At 62.0% G+C, this 24,209-nt stretch overlaps 1 protein-coding gene across 1 annotated transcript; it reads left to right on the top strand.

Annotated features, from left to right (window-relative positions):
- Nucleotides 1-9,973: 9,973 nt before the first annotated feature.
- On the top strand, nucleotides 9,974-19,621 carry LOC138825826 (keratin-associated protein 16-1-like). The gene is made up of 7 exons (XM_070020483.1): nucleotides 9,974-10,050; nucleotides 11,437-11,508; nucleotides 11,630-11,760; nucleotides 12,151-12,263; nucleotides 18,247-18,358; nucleotides 18,574-18,808; nucleotides 19,570-19,621. Exons 1-7 carry the CDS (start codon nucleotides 9,974-9,976, stop codon nucleotides 19,619-19,621), a joined length of 792 nt encoding a protein of 263 aa, XP_069876584.1.
- The last annotated feature ends 4,588 nt before the right edge of the window (nucleotides 19,622-24,209 follow it).

The raw sequence follows: 24,209 nt of genomic DNA, 5'->3' as shown, positions 1-24,209 counted from the left end.
AGCTGTGTCCCCCAATTTGTCCCGCTGTGTCCACGCAATGTCCCCTCTGTGTCCCCCTGTGTCCCACTTTGTCCCGTGGTGTCCTACTTTGTCCCCCACTGTGTCACCCGCTGAGTCCCCTCTGTGTCCCCGCTGTGTCCCGCTGTATCCTCGCTGTGTCCCTGCTGTGTCTCTCGCTGTGTCCCGCTGTGTCCCACTATGTCCCGCTGTGTCCCCACTGTGTCCCCGCTGTGTCCCGCTGAGTCCCCGGTGTGTCCCCGCCGTGTCCCGCTGAGTCCTCCGCTGTGTCCCGGGCTGTGTCCCCGATGTGTCCTGCTGTGTCCCGCTGTGTCTCGGGCTGTGTCCCCTCTGTGCCCCGCTGTGTCCCCCGCTGAGTGCCCGCTGTGTCCCTGCTGTGTCCCGCTCTGTCCCGCTGTATCCCTAGGTTTCCCGGTATGTCCCCCGCTGTGTTCCCCGCTGAGTCCCCGCTGTGTCTCCGCTGTGTCCCGCTGTGTTCCGCTGTATCCCCCATTGTGTCCCGCTATGTCCCCGGCTGTTTCCCCCGCTGTTTACCACTGTGTCCATGCTGTGTCCCCACTGTGTCCTTCTGTGTCCATGCTTTCTCCTGCTGTGTCCCCCCCTGTGTCTCGCTGTGTCTCGCTTTGTCCCGATGTGTCCGCTGCTGTGTCCCCGCTGTGTCCCCGCTGTGTTCCGCTGTGTCCCGCTTTGTTCCACTGTGTCCATCTGTGTCCTCGCTGTGTCCCCGATGTGTCCCGATGTGTATCCAGCTGTGTCCAACTGTGTCCCCGCTGTGTCCCGCTGTGTTCCCCACTGATTCCCCCACTGTTTCCCCCGCTGTGTCCCCGCTGTGTCCCCGCTGTTTCCCCGATGTGTCCCGCTGTGTCCTGTTGTGTCCCCGCTGTCACCCACTGTTTCCCCGCTGTGTCCCACTGTGTCCCGCTGTGTACTCGCTGTGTCCTCCGCTGTGTCCCGCTGTGTCCCCCGCTGTGTCCTGCAAAGTCCCCCGGTCTGTCCCGCTGTGTCCCTTGCTGTGTCCCCGCTGTGTCCCCGCTGTGTCCCCTATGTGTCCCGTTGTGTCCTCGCTGTGTCCTCCGCTGTGTCCAACTGTTTCACCCGCTGTGTCCTGCTGTGTCCCGCTGTGTCCCTCTGTGACCCGCTGTGTCTCCCGCTGTGTCCCCCTGTGTAGCGGTGTGTCTCTGCTGTGTCCCGGGTTGTGTCCCGCTCTGTCCCCTGCTGTGTCCCCCGCTGTGTCCCCGCTGTGTACCGCTGTGTCCCGCTGTGTCCCCCGTTGTGTCCCGCTGTGTCCCCTGTTGTGTCCCGCTGTGTACCTACTGTGTCCCGCTGTGTCCCATTGTATCCCCTGCTCTCTCCCCGCTGTGTCCTGGTATGTCCCCGCTGTGTCCCCGCTGTGTCCCCGCTGTGTCCTTGCTGTGTCTCCGCTGTGTCCCTCTGTGTCCGGAGCTGTGTCCCCGCTGTGTCCTTGATGGGTCCCGCTGTGTCCTGCTGTGTCCTCGCTGTGTCCCCCGCTGTGTCCCCTGCTGTGTCTCGCTGTGTCCCCAGCTTTGTCCCCGCTGTGTCCCCGCTGTGTCCCTGTGTGTCCCGCTGTTTCCCGTGGTGTCCCGGTTTTTCCCCCGCTTTGTCCCCCGCTGAGTCCCCGCTGTGTCCCCGCTGTGTTCCACTGTGTTCCCCACTGATTCCCCCGCTGTATCCCCCGCTTTGTCCCCGCTGTGTCCTGCTGTGTCCCCGTTGTGTCCCCGTTTTGTCCCGCTGTGTCCCCCGCTGTGACCATGCTGTGTCCCCGATGTGTCCCGCTGTGTCCCTCTGTGACCCCGCTGTGTACCGCTGTGTCCCAGCTGTGTCCGCGCTATGTCCCCCACTGTGTCCTGCTGTGCTCCCCGCTGTGTCCCCGCTGTGTCGCTATGTGTCCTGCTGTGTCCGCCGCTGTGTCCCGCTGTGTCGCGCTGGGTCCTACTGTGTCCCCAGCTCTGTCCCCTGTTGTGTCCCGCTGTGTCCCTCTATGTCCCACTGTGTGCCCAGCTGTGTCCCGCTGTGTCCCCGCTCTGTCCCGCTGTGTCCTGCTGTGTTCCCTGCTGTGTATCCGCTGTGTCTCTCGCTGTGTCCCGCTGTCACCGCTGTGTCCCGCTGTGTCCTGCTTTGTCCCCGCTGTGTCCCCGCTTTGTCCCCTGCTTTGTCCCGCTCTGTCCCCGCTGTGTCCTGCTGTGTACCCGCAGTCCCCCGTTGTGTCCCTGCTGTTCCCTGCTATGTACCCCACTGTGTCCCGCTGGGTCCCGTTGTGTCCTCGCTGTGTCTCCTGCTGTATCCCGCTGTGTCCAGCTGTGTCCCCGCTGTGTCCCACTGTGTCCGCTGTGTCCTCGCTTTGTCCGCCGCTGTGTCCCGCTGTGTCCTGGCTGTGGCCCCAGCTGTGTCCCGCTGTGTCCCGCTGTGTCCCCTGCTGTGTCCCCCGCTGTCTCCCGCTTTGTCCACCGCTGTGTCCCGCTGTTTCCCACTGTGTCCCCACTGTGTCCCCGCTGTGTCCCGCTGTGTCCCGTGGTGTCCCGCTTTGTCCCCCGCTGTATCCACCGCTGAGTCCCCGCTTTGTCCCCGCTGTGTCCCGCTGTTTCCTCCCTGTGTCCCCCGCTGTGTCCCATTCTGTCCCCCGCTGTGTCCCCCACTTTGTCCCTGCTGTGTCCCGCTGTGTCCCGCTCTGTCCTGCTGTGTTCCCTGCTATGTCCCGTTGTGTCCCCAGCTGTGTACCCTGCTGTGTCCCGCTGTGTCCCCGTTGTATCGACGCTGTGTCCCGCTGGGTCCCGCTGTGTTCTCGCTGTGTCCCACGTTGTGTCCCGCTGTGTCCTAGCTGTGCTCCCCGCTGTATAGCTCTGTGTCTCCAGCTGTGTCCGGCTGTGTCCCTCTGTGTCCTCGCTGTGTCCCCTGCTGTGTCCCCCGCTGTGTCCGCGCTGTATTCCCGCTGTATCCCGCTGTGTCCTGCTGTGTGCTCAATGTGTCACGCAGTGTCCTTCTGTGTCCCCGCTGTTTCCCTTTGTGTCCACAGCTCTGTACCCCGCTGTGTCCTCACTGTGTCTCCCGCTGTGTCCCACTCTCTCCCCCGCTGTGTCCCCCGCTTTGTCCCTGCTGTGTCCCGCTGTGGTCCCCGCTATGTCCCGTTGTGTCCCCAGCTGTGTACCCTGTTGTGTCCCGCTGTGTTCCCGTTGTATCGACTCTGTGTCCCGCTGGGTCCCGCTCTGTTCTCGCTGTGTCCCACGCTGTGTCTAGCTGTGTCCACCGCTGTGTCCCCCGCTGTGTCCCGCTGTGTCCCCCGCTGTGTCCCGCTGTGTAGCGACCGTCTAATCGACCCGCGTGAAAGAACGACCACCACACCAGGAATCTTCTCAGATCACGCTTTATTGGACAGCCTTTTAGTTGATGGGAGAGCTTGAGCGCGAGAGAGCGTGCATCCGAAACATAGCCGCTTATATAGGGAATAGGAATGCGGGTCGGCCTATTAGTCATCTGCCTTTCACCGTCACCAGGTGCCATGGGATTGGCTGGGGACTCTACCTGGCTCGCGCACTCGCAAAACCCAGGGGTCCTGCCAAGCACCGTCTAATATGGACCTCAAAGCTGCAAGGGAGTGGGCGGAGTCTCGTTCGCCCAGGCTCCCTACAGTTCTCCCCTTTAGTTTTTTGGTGACAGGTAAGAGTAGAGGTTGGGCCTCTGTCTAAAACATTAATGAGAGGACCTTGCACTGGTCATCACCTGAGTGGCGCGCCTTCCCCAGTGATGACCAGGCCCGTCCGATGCCTTTTTTGCAGAGGTGGGATCTTGGGCATCAACCCACTTGCAACCCAGCATGCTCTTCTTGAGGAGATAAGACCCATCTCCTCAAGTGCAGTGCACTTGCCTTGCACCCTGTCCCAAATTACAAGTTGCATACCTGTCCTGGTGCAATGGGATCCCCTGATCCCTCGGGGTGCTAAGGCTATGCAGGATGGTAAGGCTTAACTACCTCTTAGGGCCGACAGCCAGATCTGGGGTGAGGATCCACTCTCCAAAGCAGCTAATGCTTGCGAGATAACAACCTTGTCCCTTCTGGTTTGGGCTCGAAGGCGACAGACCAACCATAGGCAGACCACGCATCCTCCCAAGCAGCAGGCTAAAAACATTCCGACTCCCACCCGCTCTTTGGAAAAGGACACCGCAGAGGCAATCCAGTCAGTAAATTGTAACAGCCCACAGCATCATTGGTTTAGCTATCACAGGGATTGCTATTAGCACTGTTGCTAACAGCAGGAAGATCAGCTGCATCAGGAGACGAGTGGATGGCATCTTCAAGAGGGGGTTCTTCTGCAGTCTCCACCGGCCTGGTCAGTCTCGTTGGCACCCAGTGAGGTACCTCTTGACTCTGTGGAAAAACACAAACAGCTCCCCTGGATCTCGTTATTACCGGATCCGGTCCATACCATTTATTATTAATAACATCCTTCCACATAACCATGTCTTTAGTATCCATGGGGTCTCTTGTCATATGCCGATCTGCGGCAGACTGATCGTTGTCATTTAGAATTAAAAAATTAAGGGTAAAGATCGCAAGAGAAAGTCTTTCCCTGGGGGACGCAGACTCAGCAGTTCCCCCCTTTTGTTTTTGAAGCATTTCTTTTATTCTTCGATTGGCTCTTTCCACTATACCTTGTCCTTGAGGATTGTAGGGCAATCCGGTGGTGTGGGCAACCTGCATTTGTGCGCAAAAGGCGCGAAAACCATGGGAAGTATAAGCAGGGCTATTATCCGTCTTAAGTCTAAGGGGCTTTCCCCAAGCTGCCCAAGCTTCTAAGCAGTGTGTTCTGACGTGAGACACCTTTTCTCCTGCCAGAGGTGTGGCATGAATGACACCAGAAAAGGTGTCCACAGACACATGTAAATATTACAACTTACCAAATTCCGTCAAATGAGTAACATCCATTTGCCATAGGGCGTTTGGTCTCAACCCCTGTAACACAAGATTTACAGGCTTTAACAATATCTCTTGCCACATGCCTGGACAAATTATATCTTTTCCTAAGGGTATTAGCAGGTACATGATACAATCTATGAAAGTCTTTTGCCAATTCTACAGGATCAGCAGCGACCAAAGCCACAGCCTGAGTTGCCTGGTCCACCAAATCATTACACCTTGCCATCGGTCCCGGCAACATAGAGTGGGCGCGAATATGTCCAATATAAAAAGGATGTTTTCTGTTTAAGATAAGGGATTGAATCTGTAACAATTGAAGCAGCAACTTCAAGAGAAATAACGGCATTTACAACATATAATGAATCAGAAAATAAGTTAAAAGGTTGATCAAATCTTTTAAAAACTTCAAGCACAATTAAACATTCAACAGCCTGTGGGACATCCGACGAAAATTAAAGACCACCGGCTGTTTGTGTCCTTGAACAAAAAAGGCACCTTGTCCAGATTTTGATTCATCCATAAAGATGGTCAGGGCACTAACTAGGGGCTCCTTTGAAGTAACAACAGGAAAATACACCAAATTTTTGTTAACTATGGCAAGCAGAGGATGCTTAGGATAATGATTATCAATTACATTTGGAAATGAGCAAACAAGAATTGCCCACATATCCACTCTGGCTGCTAAAATTTCAACTTGCTCACGGGTGTATGGAATAATTAATTTATCTGGAATTTTTGCAAAGTGCATCAAACAATACTTCATACCCAAAATTGCCTGTTTAGCCACTAATTCAGGAAAATATTGAACAGTTTTTGCTCCCACAGAATCATAGCATTAATAGTTAGCCTTCGAAGCAAGGCAGTGGTATAATTAGCCGTCACTCCATAAGTCCTGACTGCCTCAACTAAATACTTAAGCTGGGAGTAGGAAACCGGCTCAAAATTTCTTTCAGTAGTAATTGGATTTTCAAAAACTGGAAAAGCGGCCGCAGGCCGCGACCAGGTGCTTTCTTTTATAAAGTGACTCTTCCCTGCCGGCGGGCACGGCGGGGGGGCCGACGGGTGAGGGCCAGCTCCGTTTCCTCTTCCTGGCTGCTGTGGTACTCCCACCCCTAGGGGGCGCCACCCCCCATATCTGTCTGCCTCCTGCTCAGCTGCAGCCTCTTCTAAGTCTTCACTATCAGCTGGATCGAGCTGCTCTCCCTCCTCCTCTAACATTTCTTCCTCTGAGTCACTCACAAGATCACTACATTCTTGGTCCCGCCCTTCCACATGTAGGGCTGAGAACCAGTTTGCTTTTAAAGAAGGGCATGGGGGTCTCCTTGAGACCCCCTCCCTAAGACCCTTCTCCTTTTGTGAGGGCTGCAGTCCCTCTTGCTTTAATTCTTTAGGATCCTTTTGTCTTTTTTCCCTTTTTCTTTTAGGCCTATTTTCTTCCCCTTTACTGGATGCTGACTCTGATAGACTATCCTGATGCTGCGTTAGTACTTTGCGTCCTTCCTGGATTAAATCAAACCCTCCCTCCTCGAGGCAAGTGCGCACTATCAAAAAGACAAGCCACAAGGGAAGAAGCAATGCAAGCAACCAATAAATATCTAAATCTACAGTGAACAGCATACCGGGGGATACATACCAACGTCACCTCTCCGCGTGTTGAGTTCTGGCTCCTGCGCGGCCCCTCGCGCGGGTCCCGGGTTTCGGCACCACTTGTAGCGACCGTCTACTCGACCAGCGAGAAAGAACGACCACCACACCAGGAATCTTCTCAGATCACGCTTTATTGGAGAGCCTTTTAGTTGATGGGAGAGCTTGAGCGCGAGAAGCGTGCATCCGAAACATAGCCGCTTATATAGGGAATAGGAACGTGGGTCCGCCTATTGGTCATCTGCCTTTCACCGTCACCAGGTGCCATGGGATTGGCTGGGGACTCTACCTGGCTCCCGCACCCGCAAAACCCAGGCGTCCCGCCAAGCACTGTCTAATATGGACCTCAAAGCTGCAAGGGAGTGGGCGGAGTCTCGTTCGCCCCGGCTCCCTACACCGCTGTGTCCCCGCTCTGTCCCACGCTGTGTCCTGCTGTGTCCATGCTGTGTCCTACTGTGTCCCCTGCTGTGTCATGCTGTGTCGCGCTGTGTCCCCCGCTGTGTCCCTGCTGTGTGCCGCTGTGTCCCACTGTGTCGCACTGTGTCACTCTGTGTCCCGCTCTGTCCCCGCTGTGTCCCGCTGTGTCCCGCTTTGTCCCCGCTGTGTCCCGCTGTGTCCCGGCTCTGTCCCCCGCTGTTTCCGGCTGTGTCCCCCGCTGTGTCCCGCTGTGTCACCTCTGTGTCCCACTGGGTCTCCGCTGTGTCCCACTGTGTCCACGCTGTTTCCCCCGCAGTGTCCCAGTGTGTCCCCACTGTGTCCCCCGCTGTGTCCCAATGTGTCCCCGCTCTGTCCCCTGCTCTGTCCCCTGCTGGATCCCGCTGTGTCCCCAGCTGTGTCCCGCTGTCTCCTGCTGTGTCCCCTCTGTGTCCCCTGCTGTGTCCCGCTGGATCCCCGCTGTGTCCCGCAGTGTCCCATGCTGTGTCCCACTCTGTCCCCCGCTGTGTCCCGCTGTGTCCTGCTGTGTCGCCGCTGTGTCCCCGTTGTCTCCAGCTGTGACCCCCGTTGTGTCTCGCTGTGTCCCGCTGTGTCCCCCGCTTTGTACCCTGCTGTTTCCCACTGTGTCCCCCTATGTCCTGCTGTGTCCCTGCTGTGTCCCGCTTTGTCCCACTGTGTCCCGCTGTGTCCTCGCTGTGTCCCCCGCAATGTCCCGCTGTGTCCCGCTGTGTCCCCACTGTGTCACCGCTCTGTTCCGCTGTGTCCCGCAGTGTCACCACTGTGTCCCGCTGTGTCCCGCTGTGTCCCCCACTGTGTCCCGCTGTGTCCTCGATGTTTCCCCCGCTGTGTCCCGCTGTGTCCCCCTCTGTATCCCCCAGTGTCCCGCTGTGTCCTCGCTGTGTTCCGCTGTGTCCCGCTGTGTTCTCGCTGTGTCCCCCGCTTTGTCCAGCTGTGTCCTCGCTGTCTTCCCCGCTGTGTAGCGCTGTGTCCCCAGCTGTGTCCGGCTGTGTCCCTCTGTGTCCTCGCTGTGTCCCCCGTTGTGTCCCCCGCTGTGTCCCCGCTGTATCGCCGCTGTGTCCTGCTGTGTCCCGCTGTGTCCACAATGTGTCACGCAGTGTCCTGCTGTGTCCCCGCTGTTTCCCTTTGTGTCCACAGCTCTGTACCCCGCTGTGTCCTCGCTTTGTCTCCCGCAGTGTCCCGCTGTGTCCTCGCTGTGTCCCCCACTGTGTCCCGCTGTGTCCCCGCTGTGTCCCACTGTGTCCCGCTGTGTCACGCTGTGTCCCCGCTGTATCCCGCTGTGTCGCGCTGTGTCCCCTCTGTGTTCCCGCTGTGTCCTGCTGTGTACCCCACTGTGTCCAGGTGTTTTCCCGCTGTGTCCCGCTGTGTACCCCGCTCTGTCCCCTTCTGTGTCCCGCTGTGTCCCCTGCTGGGTCCCGCTGGGTCCCACTTTTTCCCCCGCTTTGTCCCGCTATGTCCCCGCAATGTCCCTGCTGTGTCCTGCTGTGTCCCGTTGTGTCCCGTGGTGTCCAGGTTTGTCCCCCGCTGTGTCCCCCGCTGTGTCCCGCTGTGTCCCCCGCTGTGTCCCGCTGTGTCTCACTGTGCCTCACGCTGTGTCCAGCTGTGTTCCTACAGTGTCCACGCTGTGTTTCGCTGTGTCCTGCTGTGTTCCATAGTGTCCCGATTTGTCCCCCGTTCTGTCCTCAGCTGAATCCCCGCTGTGTCCCCGCTGTGTCCCATTGTGTCCCCAGCTGTGTACCCCACTGTGTCCCGCTTTGTCCCCAGCTGTGTCCCGTTGTGTCCCTGATGTGTCCCCCGCTGTGTCCCCGCTGTGTCCCGCTGTGTCCCCCACTGTGTCCCCGCTGTGTCCCCGCTCTGTCACGCTGTATACCCTGCTGTGTCCAGCTGAGTCCCCGCTGTGTCCCGCTGTGTCCCCCGCTGTGTCCCCCTCTGTGTTCCGTTGTGTTCACTGATGAGTCCCGCTGTGTCCCCGCTGTGTCCAGCTGAGTCCCCACTGTGTCCCGCTGTGTCCCCGCATTGTCCCCACTGTGTTCCGCTGTGTTCCGCTGTGTTCCGCTTTGTCCCATGGTTTCCTGCTTTGTCCCCCGCTATGTCCCCCGCTGTGTCTCCCGATTTGTCCCCGCTGTGTACACCGCTGTGTTGCCCTGTGTCCCCCGTTGTGTCCCGCTGTGTCCCGCTGTGTCCCGCTGTGTCCCGCTGTGTCCTCCGCTTTTTCACCCTGTGTCCCTCTGTGTCCCGCTGTGTCCCCCGCTGTGTCCCGCTGTGACCCCACTGTGTCCCCCTGTGTTCTGCTGTGTCCTCACTGTGTCCCGCTGTGTCCCGCTGTGTACCTCACTGTGTCCCCCGCTGTGTAGCACTGTGTCCCCCGCTGTGTCCCGCTGTGTCCCGCTGTGTCCCCGATGTGTCACGCAGTGTCCCGCTGTCTCCCCGCTATCTCCCCGCTCTGTCACGCTGTGTTCCCAGCTGTGTCCTGCTGTGTCCCGCTGTGTCCCCCGCTGTGTCCAGCAGTGTCCCCACTGTGTCACGCTGTGTCCCCTTCTGTGTCCCCCGCTCTGTCCCGCAGTGTCCCCCGCTGTGTCCCACTGTGTCCCGCTGTTTCCCCGCTGTGTCCTGCGATGTGTACCGCTGTGTCCTGCTGTGTCCCGCTGTGTCTCCTCTGTGTCCCGCTGTGTCCCTGCTGTGTACCCCTGTGTCCCTGCTCGGTCCCCGCTGTGTCCCGCTGTGTCCTCCCTGTGTCCCCCGCTGTGTCCCGCTCTATCCCCCGCTGTGATTCCCGCTTTGTCCCTGCTGTGTCCCACTGTGTCCCGCTGTGTCCCGTTGTGTCCCACTCTGTTTCCCGTTGTGTCCCTCTGTGTCCTCGCTGTATCCCCGACTGTGTCACGCTGTGTCCCCAGCTGTGTCCCCTGCTGTTTCCCGCTGTGTCCCGCTATGTCCCGCTATGTGCCCCCTTTTGTCTGGCTGTGTCCCCTCTCTGTCCCGCTGTGTCCCGCTGTGATCCCCGCTGTGTACCCACTGTGTCTCTCGCTGTGTCCCGCTGTGTCACTGCTCTCTCCCCCTGTTTCCCGCTGTGTCCTGGCTGTGTCCCCAGCTGTGTCCCGCTGTGTCCCGCTGTGTCCCCCCTTGTGTCCCGCTGTGTCCCCTGCTGTGTCCCCCGCTAAATCCCGCTTTGTCCCCTGCTGTGTCCCGCTGTTTCCCACTGTGTCCCCCGCTGTGTCCCTGGCTGTGTAACGTTGTGACCCGCTGTGTCCCCGCTCTGTCCCACTCTGTGTCCCGCTGTGTCCATACTGTGTCCTGTTGTGTCCCCCGCTGTGTCCCGCTGTGTCCCGCCGTGTCCCGCTGTGTCACTCTTTGTCCCGCTCTGTCCCCGCTGTGTCCCACTGTGTCCCACTTTGTCCACGCTGTGTCCCGCTGTGTCCTCCGGTCTGTCCCCCGCTGTGTCTGGCTTTGTCCCACGCTGTGTCCCTCTGTGTCCCGCTGTGTCCCCCGATTTGTCCCACTGTGTCCACGCAGTGTCCCCTCTATGTCCCGATTTGTCCCACATTTTCCCGTGGTGTCCTGCTTTGTCCCCCACTGTGTCCCCCGCTGAGTCCCCTCTGTGACCCCGCTGTGTACCGCTGTATCCTCTCTGTTTCCCCCGCTCTCTCCCGCTTTGTCCCTCGCTGTGTCCCGCTGTGTCCCGCTGTGTCCTCGCTGTGTCTCCCGCTGTGTCCCGCTGTGACCCCGCTGTGTCCCGCTGTGTACCAGCTGTGTCCCACTGTGTCACTGCTGTGACCTGCTATGTCCCCCGCTTTGTCCCCTAGGTGTCCTGCTGTGTCCTCACTGTGTTCCGCTGTATCCCACTGTGTCCTTGGTGTGACCCCCGCTGTGTCCCCCGCTGTGTCCCCGCTGTATTGCACTGTGTCCTGCTGTCTTCCCCGCTGTGTCCTGCTTTGTCCTGCTGTGTCCCTCACTGTGTCCCGCTCTGTCCCTGCTGTGTCCCGCTGTGTCCCCGCTGTGTCACACTGTGTCCCGCTGTGTCCTCGCTGTGTCCCGCTGTGTCCTGCTGTGTCCACGATGTGTCACTCAGTGTCCTGCTGTGTCTCCGCTGTTTCCCTTTGTGTCCCCAGCTGGGTACCCCGCTGTGTCCCGCTGTGTTCTCGCTGTGTTTCCAGCTGTGTAGCGCTGTGTCCCCCGGTGTGTCCCGCTGTGTCCCCGAGGTGTCACACAGTGTCCCGCTGTGTCTCCGCTGTGTCCCCGTTCTGTCACGCTGTATACCACGCTGTGTCCAGCTGAGTCCCCGCTGTGTCCGGCTGTGTCCCCCGCTGTGTCTCCCGCTGTGTTACGTTGTGTTCACTGATGAGTCCTGCTGTGTCCCGCTGTGTCCCCCGCTGAGTCCCGCTGTGGCCCCACAGTCTCCCTAATGTGTTCCGCTGTGTTCTGCTGTGTCCCGTGGTGTCCTGCTTTGTCCCCTGCTATGTCCCCCTGTGAGTCCCCGCTGTGTCCCCGCTGTGTCCCGCTCTGTCCCTTGCTGTGTCCCCCGCTTTGTCCCCACTGTGTCCCGCTGTGTCCCACTGTGTCCCACTCTGTGTCCCATTGTGTCCCCAGCTGTGTACACCGCTGTGTCCCGCTGTGTCCCCCGCTGTGTCCTGCTGTGACCCCGCTGTGGCCCCCTGTGTCCCAGCTCTATACCGCTCTGTCCCTCGCTGTGTCCCGCTGTGTCCCGCAGTGTCCCCGCTGTGTCCCACTCTGTCCCCGCTGTGTCGCGATGTGGCCCCCGCTGTGTTCCCGCTCTGTCCCCTTCTGTGTCCCCCGCTGTGTCCCCGCTGTGTCCCACGCTGTGTCTCTCGCTGTGTCCCGCTGTTTTCCCCACTGTGTCCCACTGTGTCCCGCTATGTCCCCGCTGTGTCCCCGCTATGTCCCGCTGTGACCCGCTGGGTCCCGCTTTGTCCCGTGCTTTGTCCCGCTGTGTCCCCGCAGTGCCACTGCTGTGTCCCCCTGTGTCCCGTTGTGTCCCGTGGTGTCCAGCTTTGTCCCCCGGTGTGTCCCCCGTTGAGTCCCCTCTGTGTCCTCGCTGTGTCCCGCTGTGTCTTCGCTGTGTCCCCGGCTGTACCCCGCTTTGTCCCCAGCTTTGTCCCGCTGTGTCGCGCTGTGTCCTCGCTCTGTCCACCGCTGTGTCCCCTGCTGTGACCCCCGCTGTGTGCACCGCTGTGACCGCGCTGTGTCCCGCTCTGTCCCTACTGTATCCTGCTGTGTCCTCGCTGTGTCCCCACTGTGTCCTGCTCTGTACCCTCTGTGTCCCACTGTGTTCTCCGCTGTGTCCCGATATGTCCCTCTGTGTCCCGCTGTATCCACTGCTGTTTCCCCGCTGTGTCCCCGCTGTGTCCCGCTGTACCCCGTTGTGTCCCTCTGTGTCCCTTTGTCCTCGCTCTGTCCCCGATGTGTCCTGCTGTGTATCCCGCTGTGTCCAACTCTGTCCCCGCTGTGTCCCGCTGCGTTCCCCACTGTTTCCCTCGCGGTGTTCCCGGCTGTGTCCCCGCTTTGTCCTGCTGTGTCCCCGCTGTGTCCCCGCTGTGTCCCGCTGTGTCCCCCACTGTGACCCAGCTGTATCCCCGATGTGTCCCGCTGAGTCCCGTTGTGTCCACGCTGTCCCCCGCTGTGTCCCCGTTGTGTTCCCCTGCTGTGTCCCCGCTGTCCACGATTGTATCCCGCTGTAACCCGCTGTGTCCCGCTGTGTCCCCGCTGTGTCCGCCTGTGTCCCTGCTGTCCGCGGCTGTGTCCCGCTGTAACCCGCTGTGACCTGCTGTGTACCTGCTGTGGCCCCGCTGTGTCCACGCTGTGTCCCGCTGTATTGCACGCTGTGTCCCGCTGTGTCCCTGCTGTGTCCCCGCTGTGTCCCGCTGTGTCCTCGCTGTTTGTCCCGCTGTGACCCGCTGTGTCCCGCTGTGTCATCGCTGTGTGTCCGCTGTGACCCGCTGTGTTTCCCAATGTGTCCAGCAGTGTCCCGCTTTATCCCCACTGTGTCCCGCTGTGTCCCGCTGTGTCCTCGCTGTGTCCCCCTGTGTCCCCGCTGTGTCGCGCTGTGTTCCCCGCTGTGCCCCCACTGTGTCCCCCTCTGTGTCCCCACGGTGTCCTGATGTGTCCCTGCTGTGTCCCACTGTATTCTCCGCTGTGTCACCCTGTGTCCCCCGCTGTGTCCTGCTGTGACCTCGCTGTGTCTTCACTTTGTCCCCGATGTGTCCCGCTGTGTATCCCGCTGTGTCCCTCACTATGTCCCCTCTCTGTCCCCGCTGTGTCACCGCTGAGTCCCCCGCTGAATACCTCTGTGTCCCCCGCTGTGTCCCCGCTGTATCCCCCTGTGTCCCTGCTGTTTCCACTCTGTTTCCTGCTGTGTCCCGGCTGTGTCCCGCTGTGTCCTCTGCTGTGTCCCTCTGTGTCCCCAGCTGTGTCCCCCTCTTAGTCCCCACTGTGTCCCCAATGTGTCCCGCTGTGTCCTCGCTGTGTCATCCACTGTGTCCCGCTGTTTTCCCCGCTGTGTCCCCCGCTGTGTCCCCGCTGTGTACCGCTGTGTCCCGCTGTGTCCCGCTGTGTCCCCCGCTCAATCCCGCTGTGTCACGCTGTGTCCCGGGTGTCCCCCAATTTGTCCCCACTGTGTCCCGCTGTGTCTGCCCTCTCACCCGCTGTGTCCTCACTGTATCTGGCTGTGTCACCGCTGCGTCCCCGCTGTGACCCGCTGTGTATTCCGCTGTGTGCAGCTGTGTCCCGCTGTATCCCCGCTGTGTCCCACTGTGGCCCGCTGTGTCCCCGCTGTGTCCCCGCTGTGTCCTCGCTGTGTCCCGCGCTGTTTCCCGCTGTGTCCCCCCTGTGTCCCCCGCTGTGTCCCTCTGTGTTCCCCGCTGTGTCCCCCACTGTGTCCCCCGCTGTTTCCCCCGCTGTGTCCCCGCTTTGTCCCGCTGTGTCCCCTCTGTGTCCCGCTGTGTCCCGTTATGTCCCGTTGTGTCCCGCTTTGTCCTCACTGTGTCACCGATGTGTCCCGCTCTGTACCCCGCTGTGTCCAACTGTGTCCCCGCTGTGTCCCGCTGTGTCCTCGCTGTGTCCCGAGCGCTGTCCCCAGATGTGTCACTCTATGTCCCCCGTGGTGATCCGCTGTGTCCCGCTGTGTCCTCGCTTCGTCCCCCGCTTTGTCCCCAGCGCTGTCCCCAGCTGTGTCACGCTGTGTCCCCCGCTGTCCCCCGCTGTGTCCCCGCTGTGTCCTGCTGTGTCCCTGCTGTGTCCCCTGCTGTGTCCCCCGCTGTGACCCCGATGTGTCCCCCGCTGTGTCTCTCACTGTGTCCCGCTGTGTCCCCGCTGTGTCCCACTGTGTCCCGCTGTGTCCCCGCTGTGGCCCGCTGTGTCCCGCTGTGTCCTCCCTGTGTCCCCCGCTGTGTCCCGCTCTATCCCCCGCTGTGATTCCTGCTTTGTCCCTGCTGTGTCCCGCTGTGTCCCGCTGTTTCTCGCTGTGTCCCCCTCGGTGTCCCTTTGTGTCCCTCTGTGTCCTTGCTGTATCCCCCACTGTGTCCCCGCTGTGTCCCCGCTGTGTCCCGCTGTGTCCTCCCTGTGTCCCCCGCTGTGTCCCGCTCTATCCCCCGCTGTGATTCCCGCTTTGTCCCTGCTGTGTCCCGCTGTGTCCCGCTGTTTCTCGCTGTGTCCCCCTCGGTGTCCCTTTGTGTCCCTCTGTGTCCTTGCTGTATCCCCCACTGTGTCCCGCTGTGTCCGCGCTCTCTCCTGTTGTGTCCCGCTGTGTTCCCCGCTTGTACCCGCTGTGTCTCTCGCTGTGTCCCGCTGTGTCAACGCTGTGTCCCACTGTGTCCTGCTGTTTCCCCGCTGTGTCCCCGCTGTGTCCCCCGCTGTGTCCCGCTCTGTCCCCGCTGTGACCTGCTGTGTCCCCGTTGTCCCCCGGTGTGTCCCTGCTGTTCCCCACTATGTACACCACTGTGTCCCGCTGTGTCCCGCTGTGTCTCCGCTGTGTCCCCGCTGTGTCAAGCTGTGTCCCCGCTGTGTCCCCGCTGTGTCCCCGCTGTGTCCCCGCTGTGTCGCGCTGTGTCCTTCTGTGTCCCTGCTGTGTCCCGCTGTGTCCTCGCTGTGTCCCTGCTGTGTCCCCGCTGTGTCCCGCTTTGTCCCCGCTGTGTCACTCTGTGTCCCGCTCTGTCCCCACTGTGTCCCGCTGTGTCCCGCTTTGTCCCCACTGTGTCCTGCTGTGTCCCCCCTCTGTCCCCTGCTGAGTCCGGCTTTGTCCCCTCTGTGTCACGCTGTGTCCCGCTGGGTCCCCCGATTTTTCCCGCTGTGTCCCCGCAGTGTCCCCTCTGTGTCCCGCTGTGTCCCACTGTGTCCCGTGGTGTCCCTCTTTGTCCCCCGCTGTGTCCCCCGCTGAGTCCCCTCTGTGTCCCCGCTTTGTCCCGCTGTATCCTCACTGTGTCCCACGCTCTCTCCCGCTTTGTCCCCCGCTGTGTCCCGCTGTGTCCTCGCTTTGTCCCCTGCTGTGTCCCGCTGTGACCCCGCTGTGTCCCGCTGTGTCCCAGTTGTGTCCATGCTATGTCCCCCACTGGGTCCTGCTGTGCTCCCCGCTGTGTCCCCGCTGTGTCACCGATGTGTCGCGCTGTGTCCTGCTGTGTCCCCCGCTGTGCCCCGCTGTGTCACGCTGTGTCCTGCTGGCTGTGTCCCCAGCTGTGTCCCCTGCTGTGTCCTGCTGTGTCCGGCTATGTCCCGCTGTGTGCCCTGCTCTGTCCCGCTGTGTCCCCGCTGTGTCCTGCTGTTGTCCCGCTGTGTTCCCTGCTGTATATCCGCTGTGTCTCTCGATGTGTCGCGCTGTGTAACCATTGTGTCTCGCTGTGTCCCTCTGTGTCCCCGCTGTGTCCCCGCTTTGTCTCCTGCTGTGCCCCGCTCTGTCCACGCTTTGTCCAGCTGTGTCCCCGCTGTCCCCCGGTGTGTCCCTGCTGTTCCCCGCTATGTACCCCACTGTGTCCCGCTGTGTCCCGTTGTGGCCTCGCTTGGTCCCCCTCTATGTCCCCACTGTGTCCCCCGCTGTGTCCTGTTTTGTCCCGCTGTGTCCCTGTTGTGTCCCGCTGTGTCGCGCGCTGTGTCCCATTGTGTCCCCTGCTGTGTCCCCCGCTGTGTCCACCTCTGTGTCCCGCTGTGTCCCGCTGTTTTTCCCTGTGTCCCCCACTGTGTCCCCGCTGTGTTCCACGTGTCCCGCTGTGTCCCGTTGTGTCCTCGCTGTGTCCCCCACAGTGTCCCGCAGTGTCCCACTGTGTCCTGCTGTTTCCCCGCTGTGTCCCCGCTGTGTCCCCCGCTGTGTCCCGTTCTGTCCACTCTGTGTCCTGCTGTGTCCCCGTTGTCCCCCGGTGTGTCCCTGCTGTTCCCCACTATGTACACCACTGTGTCCCGCTGTGTCCTGCTGTGTCTCCGCTGTGTCCCCGCTGTGTCAAGCTGTGTCACCAATGTGTCCCACTGTGTCCCCCTTTGTCCCGCGCTGTGTCCCGTTGTGTCCCGCTGTGTCCACCGCTGTGTCCCGATGTGTCCTGGCTGTGTCCTGCTGTGTCCCAACTGTATCCCCGCTGTGTCCCCCGCTGTGACCCGTAGTGTCCCTGCTGTGTCCCGCAGTGTCCCCGCTGTGTCCCCGCTTTGTCCCGCTGTGTCCCGCTGTGTCTCGCTGTGTCCCCTTGCTGGATCCCGCTGTGTCCTCCACTGTGTCCCGCTGTGTCCCATGCTGTGTCCCGCTGTGTCCCACCTTGTGTCCCGCTGAGTCCCCTGCTGTGTCCTGCTATGTCCCGCTGTGACCCCCCTGTGTCCCTGCTGTCCCCCCAGGTGTCACCAACTGTGTCCCGCTTTGTCCCCCGCTGTGTCCCGCGCTGTGTCCCGCTGTGTCCCCAGCAGTGTCCCTGCTGTGTCCCACTCTGTCCCGCTGTGTCCCGCTGTGTCCTACTGTGTCCTGGCTGTGTACCCCGCTGTGTCCCCATTGTGTCCCTGCTGTATCCCGCTGTGTCCCACTGTGTTCTCTCTGTGTCCCCCGCTTTGTCCCCGTTGTGTCCCTCTGTATTCCGCTGTGTCCCTCTGTGTCCTGCTATGTCCCGCTGTGTCCCCCGTTGTGTCCCGCTGTGACCCCGCTGTGTCCCGCTGTGTCCCAGCTGTGTCCCCGCCATGTCCCCCGCTATGTCCCGCTGTGCTCCCCACTGTGTCTCCGCTGTGCATCTCGCTGTGTCCCACTGTGTCCCCGCTGAGTCCCGCTGTGTCCCGCCTTGACCCCGCTGTGTCACCCGCTGTGTCCCGCTGGGTCCCACTTTGTCCCCTGCTTTGTCCCGCTCTGTCCCTGCAGTGTCACTGCTGTGTCCCCCTGTGTTCCGCTGTGTCCCGTGGTGTCCAGCTTTGTCCCCCGCTGAGTCCCCTCTGTGTCCTCGCTGTGTCCCGTTGCGTCTTTGCTGTGTCCGCGGCTGTCCCCCGCTTTGTCCCCCGCTGTGTCCCGCTGTTTCCCGCTGTGTCCTCGCTCTGTCCCCCGCTGTGTCCCGCTGTGTCCCCGTCTATGCTTGTTGTGTCCCGCTGTGTACCCCGCTGTGTCCCGCTGTGTCCACGCTGTGTCCTGCTGTGTCCTCGCTGTGTCCCGCTTTGTACCCGCTGTGTCCCCTTTTGTCCCCCGCTGTATGCCCGCTGTGTCCCGCTGTGTCCCCGCTGTGTCCCTGCAGTCTCCCGCTGTGTCCTGCTGTGTTCCCGCTGTCCCGTGGATTGTCCACGCTGTTTCCCCGCTGTTTCCCGCTGTGTCCAACTGTGTCCCCGCTGTGTCCCGCTGTGTTCCCCACTGAATCCCCCGCTGTGTGCCCCGCTTTGTCCCAGCTGTGTCCCCAGCTGTATACCCCGCTGTGTCCCGCTGTGTCCCGCTGTGACCCGCTGTGTCCCCGCTGTGTCCCGCTGTGTCCCCGCTGTGTCCTGCTTTGTACCCGCTGTGTCCCACAGTGTCCCCGCGCTGTCCCCTGTTGTGTCTCTGCTGTGTCCCTAGCTGTGTCCCGGTGTGTCCCTGCTGTGTCCCATCCTATGTACCCGCTGTGTCCCCGCTCTGTCCCGCTGTGTCCCGCTATTTTCCCGATGTCCCCCGCTGTGCCCCCGCTGTGTCCCGCTGTGTCCTCGCTGTCCCCCGCTATGTCTACCTGTCTCCCCCGTTGTGTCCCCCTGTATCCCCAATGTCCACCGCTGTGTAGCTGCTGTGTCCCCCTGTGAAGCTGCTGTTTCCCCGCTGTGTAACGCTGTGTCCCCCGCTGGGTCCCACGCTGTGTCCCACGATGTGTCCCACTGTGTCCCCGCTGTCCCCCGGTTTGTCACCACTGTCCCGGGCTGTGTACCCCGCTGTGTTCCGATGTGTCCCGCGGTGTCCCGCTGTGTCCACACTGTGTCCCCCGCTGTGTACCCACTGAGTACCACGGTGTGTCCCGCTGTGTCTTCCCTGTGTGCCCGCTGTGTTCCGCTGTGTCCCCGCTGTGTGCCGCTGTGTCCCAGCTGTGTCCCCGCTGTGTCCCGCTGTGTCCCAGTTGTGTCCCACACTGTGTCCCGCTGTGTCCCAGCTGTGTTTGGCTGTGTCCCCCGCAGTGTAAGGCTGTGTCCGGGTGTGTCCCCTGCTGTGTCCATGCTGTGTCACCCGCTGTGTCCCCCGCTGTGTCCCTGCTGTGTCCCCGCTGTGCCCCGCTGTGTCCTCGCTGTGTCACCCGCTGTGTCGTGCAGTGTCCTGGGCTGTGTCCCCCGCTGTGTCCTGCAGTGTCCCCGGCTGTGTCCCCGGCTCTGTCCCGCTGTGTCCTCGCTGTGTCCCCTTCTGTGTCCCGCTGTGTCCACGATGTTTCCCGCTGTGTCCCCCTAAGTGTCTCGCTGTGTCCCCAGCGATGTCCCCAGCCGTGTCACGCTTTGTCCCCCGTGGTGTCCTGCTGTGTCCCGCTGTGTCACCCGCAGTTTTCCTTTGTGTCCCCAGCTGTATACCTCGCTGTGTCCCTCTGTGTCACGCTGTGACCCGCTGTGTCCCCTCTGTGTCGCGCTGTGTCCCCGCTGTGTCCCGCTTTGTACCCGCTGTGTCCCGTTGTGTCCCCCGCTGTCTCCCCGCTGTGTCCCGGTGTGTCCCCGCACTGTCCCCTGCTGTGTCCACGCTGTGTCCCCAGGTGTGTCCCGGTGTGTCCATGCTGTGTCCCACGCTATGTACCCGCTGTGTCCCCGCTGTGTCCAGCTGTGTCACCCGCTGTGTCCCGCAGTTTCCCCGATGTCCCCCGCTGTGTCCCCGCTGTGTCCCACTGTGTCCCCGCTGTGGCCCGCTATGTCCACCTGTGTCCCCCGCTGTGTCCCCCTGTTTCCCCAATGTCCCCCGCTGTGTCGCCGCTGTGTCCTCCTGTGAAGCTGCTGTTTCCCGGCCGTGTAATGCTGTGTCCCCTGCTGTGTCCCCCGCTGTGTCCCCCGCTGTGTCCCCGCTGTATCCCGCTGTGTCCCTCTGTGTTCTCTCTGTGTCCCCCGCTGTGTCCCCGTTGTGTACCCGCTGTATCCGGCAGACACCGCGGGGGACCCAGCGAGGACACAACGGGACAAAGTGGGACACAGTGAGACACAGCGGGGACACAGCGGGGACACAGCGGGGACACAGTTGGACACAGCGTGATAAACAGCGGGACAAGCGGGGACACAGCGAGGACACAGCGGGACACAGCGGGACCCAGCGGGACACAGCAAGGACACAGCGGGACACAGCAGGGTACTCAGCGGGACACAGAGGGACACAGCGGCGACACAGAGGGAACAAAACTGGACACAGCGGGATACACAGCGGGACACAGCAGGGACAGAGCGAGGACACAGTGGTACACAGCGGGACACAGCGGGGACACAGGGCGGACACAGCGTGACACAGCCGGGAACACAGCGGGACATAGCCGGGACAAAGCAGGGACACAGCAGGACGCAGGGTGACACAGTGGGGACAAATCGGGGGACACAGCAAGGACACAGTGGGACACAGCAGGGCACAGCGAGACACAGCGGGGACACTGTGGAGACACTCCAGGGGACAGCGGGAACACAGAAGGACACAGCGGGAGACATCAGGGACACAGCGAATCACAGCAGTACACAGCGGGACACAGCGGGGGACAGCGGGGACACAGCGGGACACAGCGGGGGACACAGCGGGGACACAGCGGGACACAGCGGGGGACACAGCGGGACACAACAAGCATAGACGGGGACACAGCGGGACACAGCGGGGGACAGAGCGAGGACACAGCGGGAAACAGCGGGACACAGCGGGGGACAAAGCGGGGGACAGCCGCGGACACAGCAAAGACGCAGCGGGACACAGCGAGGACACAGAGGGGACTCAGCGGGGGACAAAGCTGGACACCACGGGACACAGCATAGGACACAGGGGGACACAGCAGGACACAGCGGGGACACAGCGGGACACAGCGGGGACACTCTGGGGGACAGCGGGGACACAGCGGGACACAGCGGGGGACAGCAGGTACACAGAAGGACACAGCTTGACACAGCGGGATACAGCAGGGATACAGCGAGGGACAGCGGAGACACCGGAGGACACAGCGGAGACACAAAGGGGGACGGAGGGGACACAGCGGGACACAACGGGACACAGCGGTGACAGGGGGGACACAGCGGGGGACACAGCGGGTGACACAGCGGGGGACACAGCGGGAGACACAGCGGGACAAAACGGGGGACACAGCGGGACACAGCGGGACACAGCGGAGACACAGCGTGGGACGCAGCGGGGACACAGCGGGACACAGTCGTGACACAGCGAGGACACAGCGGGACACAGCCGGACAGAGCAGGACACAGCTGGGACACAGCATTGACACAGCAGGTGACACAGCGGGACATAGCGGGACACAGCGAGGACACAGCGGGACACAGCGTGGGTCACAGCGGGACACAGCTGGGACACAGCATTGACACAGCAGGTGACACAGCGGGACACAGCGGGACACAGCGGGGCACAGCGTGGGTCACAGCGGGACACAGCGGGACACAGCGGGACACAGCGGGGACACAAAAGGACACAGCGGGGATACAGCAGGGACAAAGCGGGACACAGCGGGGACAGAGCGGGGGACACAGCGGGGAACACAGCGGGGGACACAGCGGGACACTGCGGGGGACACAGCGGGTGTCACATTGGGACACAATGGGACCCAGCGGGACACATCGGGGACACAGAAGGGTCACAGCCGGGGACACAGCGGGACCCAGCGGGGACACAGTGGGGACTCAGCGGGACACAGCTGGGACAAAGAGGGGGACACAGCGGGGGATTCAGTGGGGAACACAGCGGGACACAGCGGGGACACAGTTGGACACAGCGGGATACACAGCGGGAAACAGCGAGGAAACAGCGTGGACAATCCACGGGACAGTGGGAACACAGCAGGACACAGCGGGCGACAGCAGGGACATAGCGGGTCACAGCAGTACACAGCGGGACACAGCGGGGGACAGCGGAGACACAGCGGGACAAAGCGGGGGACAAAGCAGGCCACAGCATGGGACACAGAAGGACAAGGCGGGGACACAGCGGGACACAGCGGGGACACTCCGGGGGACAGCGGGGACACAGCGGGACACAGCGGGGGACAGCGGGTACAAAGCAGGACACAACTTGACACAGCGGGACAAAGCAGGGAAACAGCGGGGGACAGCGGGGAAACAGCGGGACACAGAGGGCACACAGCGGAGACACAGCGGGACACAGCGGGGACACAGTGGGTGACAGCAGGGACACAACGGAACACAGCGGGACACAGAGGGTACACAGCGGGGACACAGCAGGGACACAGCAGGGAAACATCGGGGACACAGCGGGGGATTAGTGGGGAACACAGCGGGACACAGCGGGGACACAGTTGGACATAGTGGGATAGACAGCGGGACACATCAGGGACAAAGCGAGGACACAGAGGGACACAGCGGGACAAAGCGGGACACAGCGGGACACAGCAGGGGACACAGCGGGACACAGCGGAGGACACAGCGGGACACAGCGGGGACACAGAAGGACTCAGTGGGGACACAGCAGAAATACAGAGGTACACAGCGGGGGAAACAGTCGGGGACACAGCGGGACACACGTGGACACAACAGGACAGAGCGGGACACAGCAGTGACACAGCGGGAACTCAGTGGGGGACACAGCGGGACACAGCGGGGGACACAGCGAAGACACAGCGGGACACATCGGGGACACAGCGGGGACACAGCGGGGCCACAGCCCGGGACACAGCGGGACACAGCTGGAGACACAGCGGGACACGGCGCGGACACAGCGGGGACTCAGCGGGGGACAGAGCAGGGGACAAACCGGTACACCAGGGGAAATAGCGGGACACACCGGGACACAGCGGGGAAACAACGAGGACAAAGCTGGGGACACAGTGGGACACAGCGGGGGACACAGCGAGGACACAGCGGGACACAGCGGGACACATCGGGGACACAGCGGGAAGACAGCCAGGGACACAGAGGGACAAAGCAGGGGACACAGCGAGGACACAGCAGGACACAGTGGGACACATCGGGGACACAGCGGGGACACAGCCCGGGACACAGCGAGACACAGCGGGGACACAGCGGGAGACACAGCGGGACACAGCGGGGGACACAGCGAGGACAAAGCGGGACACAGCGGGACACATCGGGTACACAGCGGGGACACAGCCCGGGACACAGCGGGACACAGCGGGGACACAGCTGGGACACATCGGGACACATCGGGACACAGCGGGGACACAACAGGACACAGCGGGGACAGAGCAGGGAACACAGCGGGGAACACAGCAGGGGACACAGGGGGACACTGCGGGGGACACAGCGGGTGTCACATTGGGACACAACGGGGGACACAGCGCGACACAGTGGGGACACAGCGGGGTCACGGTGGGACACAGCGGGGGACACAGCTTGGGATAGCGGAGACACATGGAGGGACAGCAGGGACACGGCTGGACACAGCGGGGGACACAGAGGGACACAGCGGGGACACAGCAGGACACAGTGGAGACACAATGGGGACACAGCGGGACACATGGGGGGACACAGAGGGACAAAGCAGGGACACAGCGGGTACACAGCGGGGACACAGCTGGACACAGGCAGATACACAGCGGGCCACAGCGGGGACAAAGGGAGGACACAGCGGGACACATCGGGACACAGCGGGACACAGTGGGGGACACAGCGGGACACAGTGGGGGACACAGCGGGACACAGTGGGGGACAAAGCGTGACACAGCCGGGGACACAGCGGCACACTGCGGGGTTCATAGCGAGGACACAGCGGGACAGAGGGGACTCAGCGCGGACACAGCTGGGGACACAGCGAGGACACAGCGGGACACAGCAGGACACGGCCAAACACAGCGGGGACACTGCGGGGACACTCCAGGGGACAGCCGGGACACAGCGGGACAGAGTGAGGGACAGCAGGGACACAGATGGTCACAGCGGGACACAGCGGAACACAGCGGGGTACAGCGGGGACACAGCGGGACACAGCGGGGACACAGTGGGGGACAGCGGGGACACAACGAGACACAGCGGGACACATCGGGGACACAGCAGGGTCACAGTGAGGGACACAGCGGGACACAGCGGGGACACAGCGGGGACTCAGCGGGACACAGCTGGGACAAAGCGGGGCACACAGCGGGGGATTCAGTGGGGAACACAGCGGGACACAGCGGGGACACAGTTGGACACAGCGGGAAACAGCGGGGAAACAGCGTGGACAATCCACGGGACAGCGGGAACACAGCAGGACACAGCGGGAGACTGTAGGGACACAGCGGGTCACAGCAGTCCACAGCGGGACACAGCGGGGGACAGCGGGGATACAGCGAGACACAGCTGGGGACACAGCTGGGACACAGCGGGACACAGCGGGGGACACAGTGGGACACAGAAGGACAAGGAGGGGACACAGCAGGAGACAGCGGGGACACTCCGGGGGACAGCGGGGACACAGCAGGAAACAGTGGGGGACAACGGGTACACAGCAGGACACAGCTTGACACAGCAGGATACAGCAGGGATACAGCCAGGCACAGCGGGGACACCACCGGACACAGCGGATACACAAAGGGGACAGAGGGGACACAGCGGGACACAAAGGGACACAGCGGGG

This window comes from Dipodomys merriami, unplaced genomic scaffold (assembly GCF_024711535.1).
Source record: "Dipodomys merriami isolate MVZ:Mamm:240054 unplaced genomic scaffold, mDipMer1.0.p SCAF_14, whole genome shotgun sequence".
Classification (NCBI taxonomy): Eukaryota; Metazoa; Chordata; class Mammalia; order Rodentia; family Heteromyidae; genus Dipodomys; species Dipodomys merriami.
Note: the sequence above shows the minus strand (reverse complement) of the source record. Positions and strands in the feature narration are given on the sequence as shown.

What these genes read in the sequence shown, in the direction of transcription:
- LOC138825826 (XM_070020483.1), top strand. Translation starts at nt 9,974, where the DNA reads ATGTCCCGCTATGTGCCCCCTTTTGTCTGGCTGTGTCCCCTCTCTGTC. An exon ending in CCCGCTGTGATCCCCGCTGT is followed by an intron (nt 10,051 to 11,436) that starts GTACCCACTGTG and finishes GTGGCCCCACAG; the next exon opens with TCTCCCTAATGTGTTCCGCT. An exon ending in GTCCCCTGCTATGTCCCCCT is followed by an intron (nt 11,509 to 11,629) that starts GTGAGTCCCCGC and finishes TTGTGTCCCCAG; the next exon opens with CTGTGTACACCGCTGTGTCC.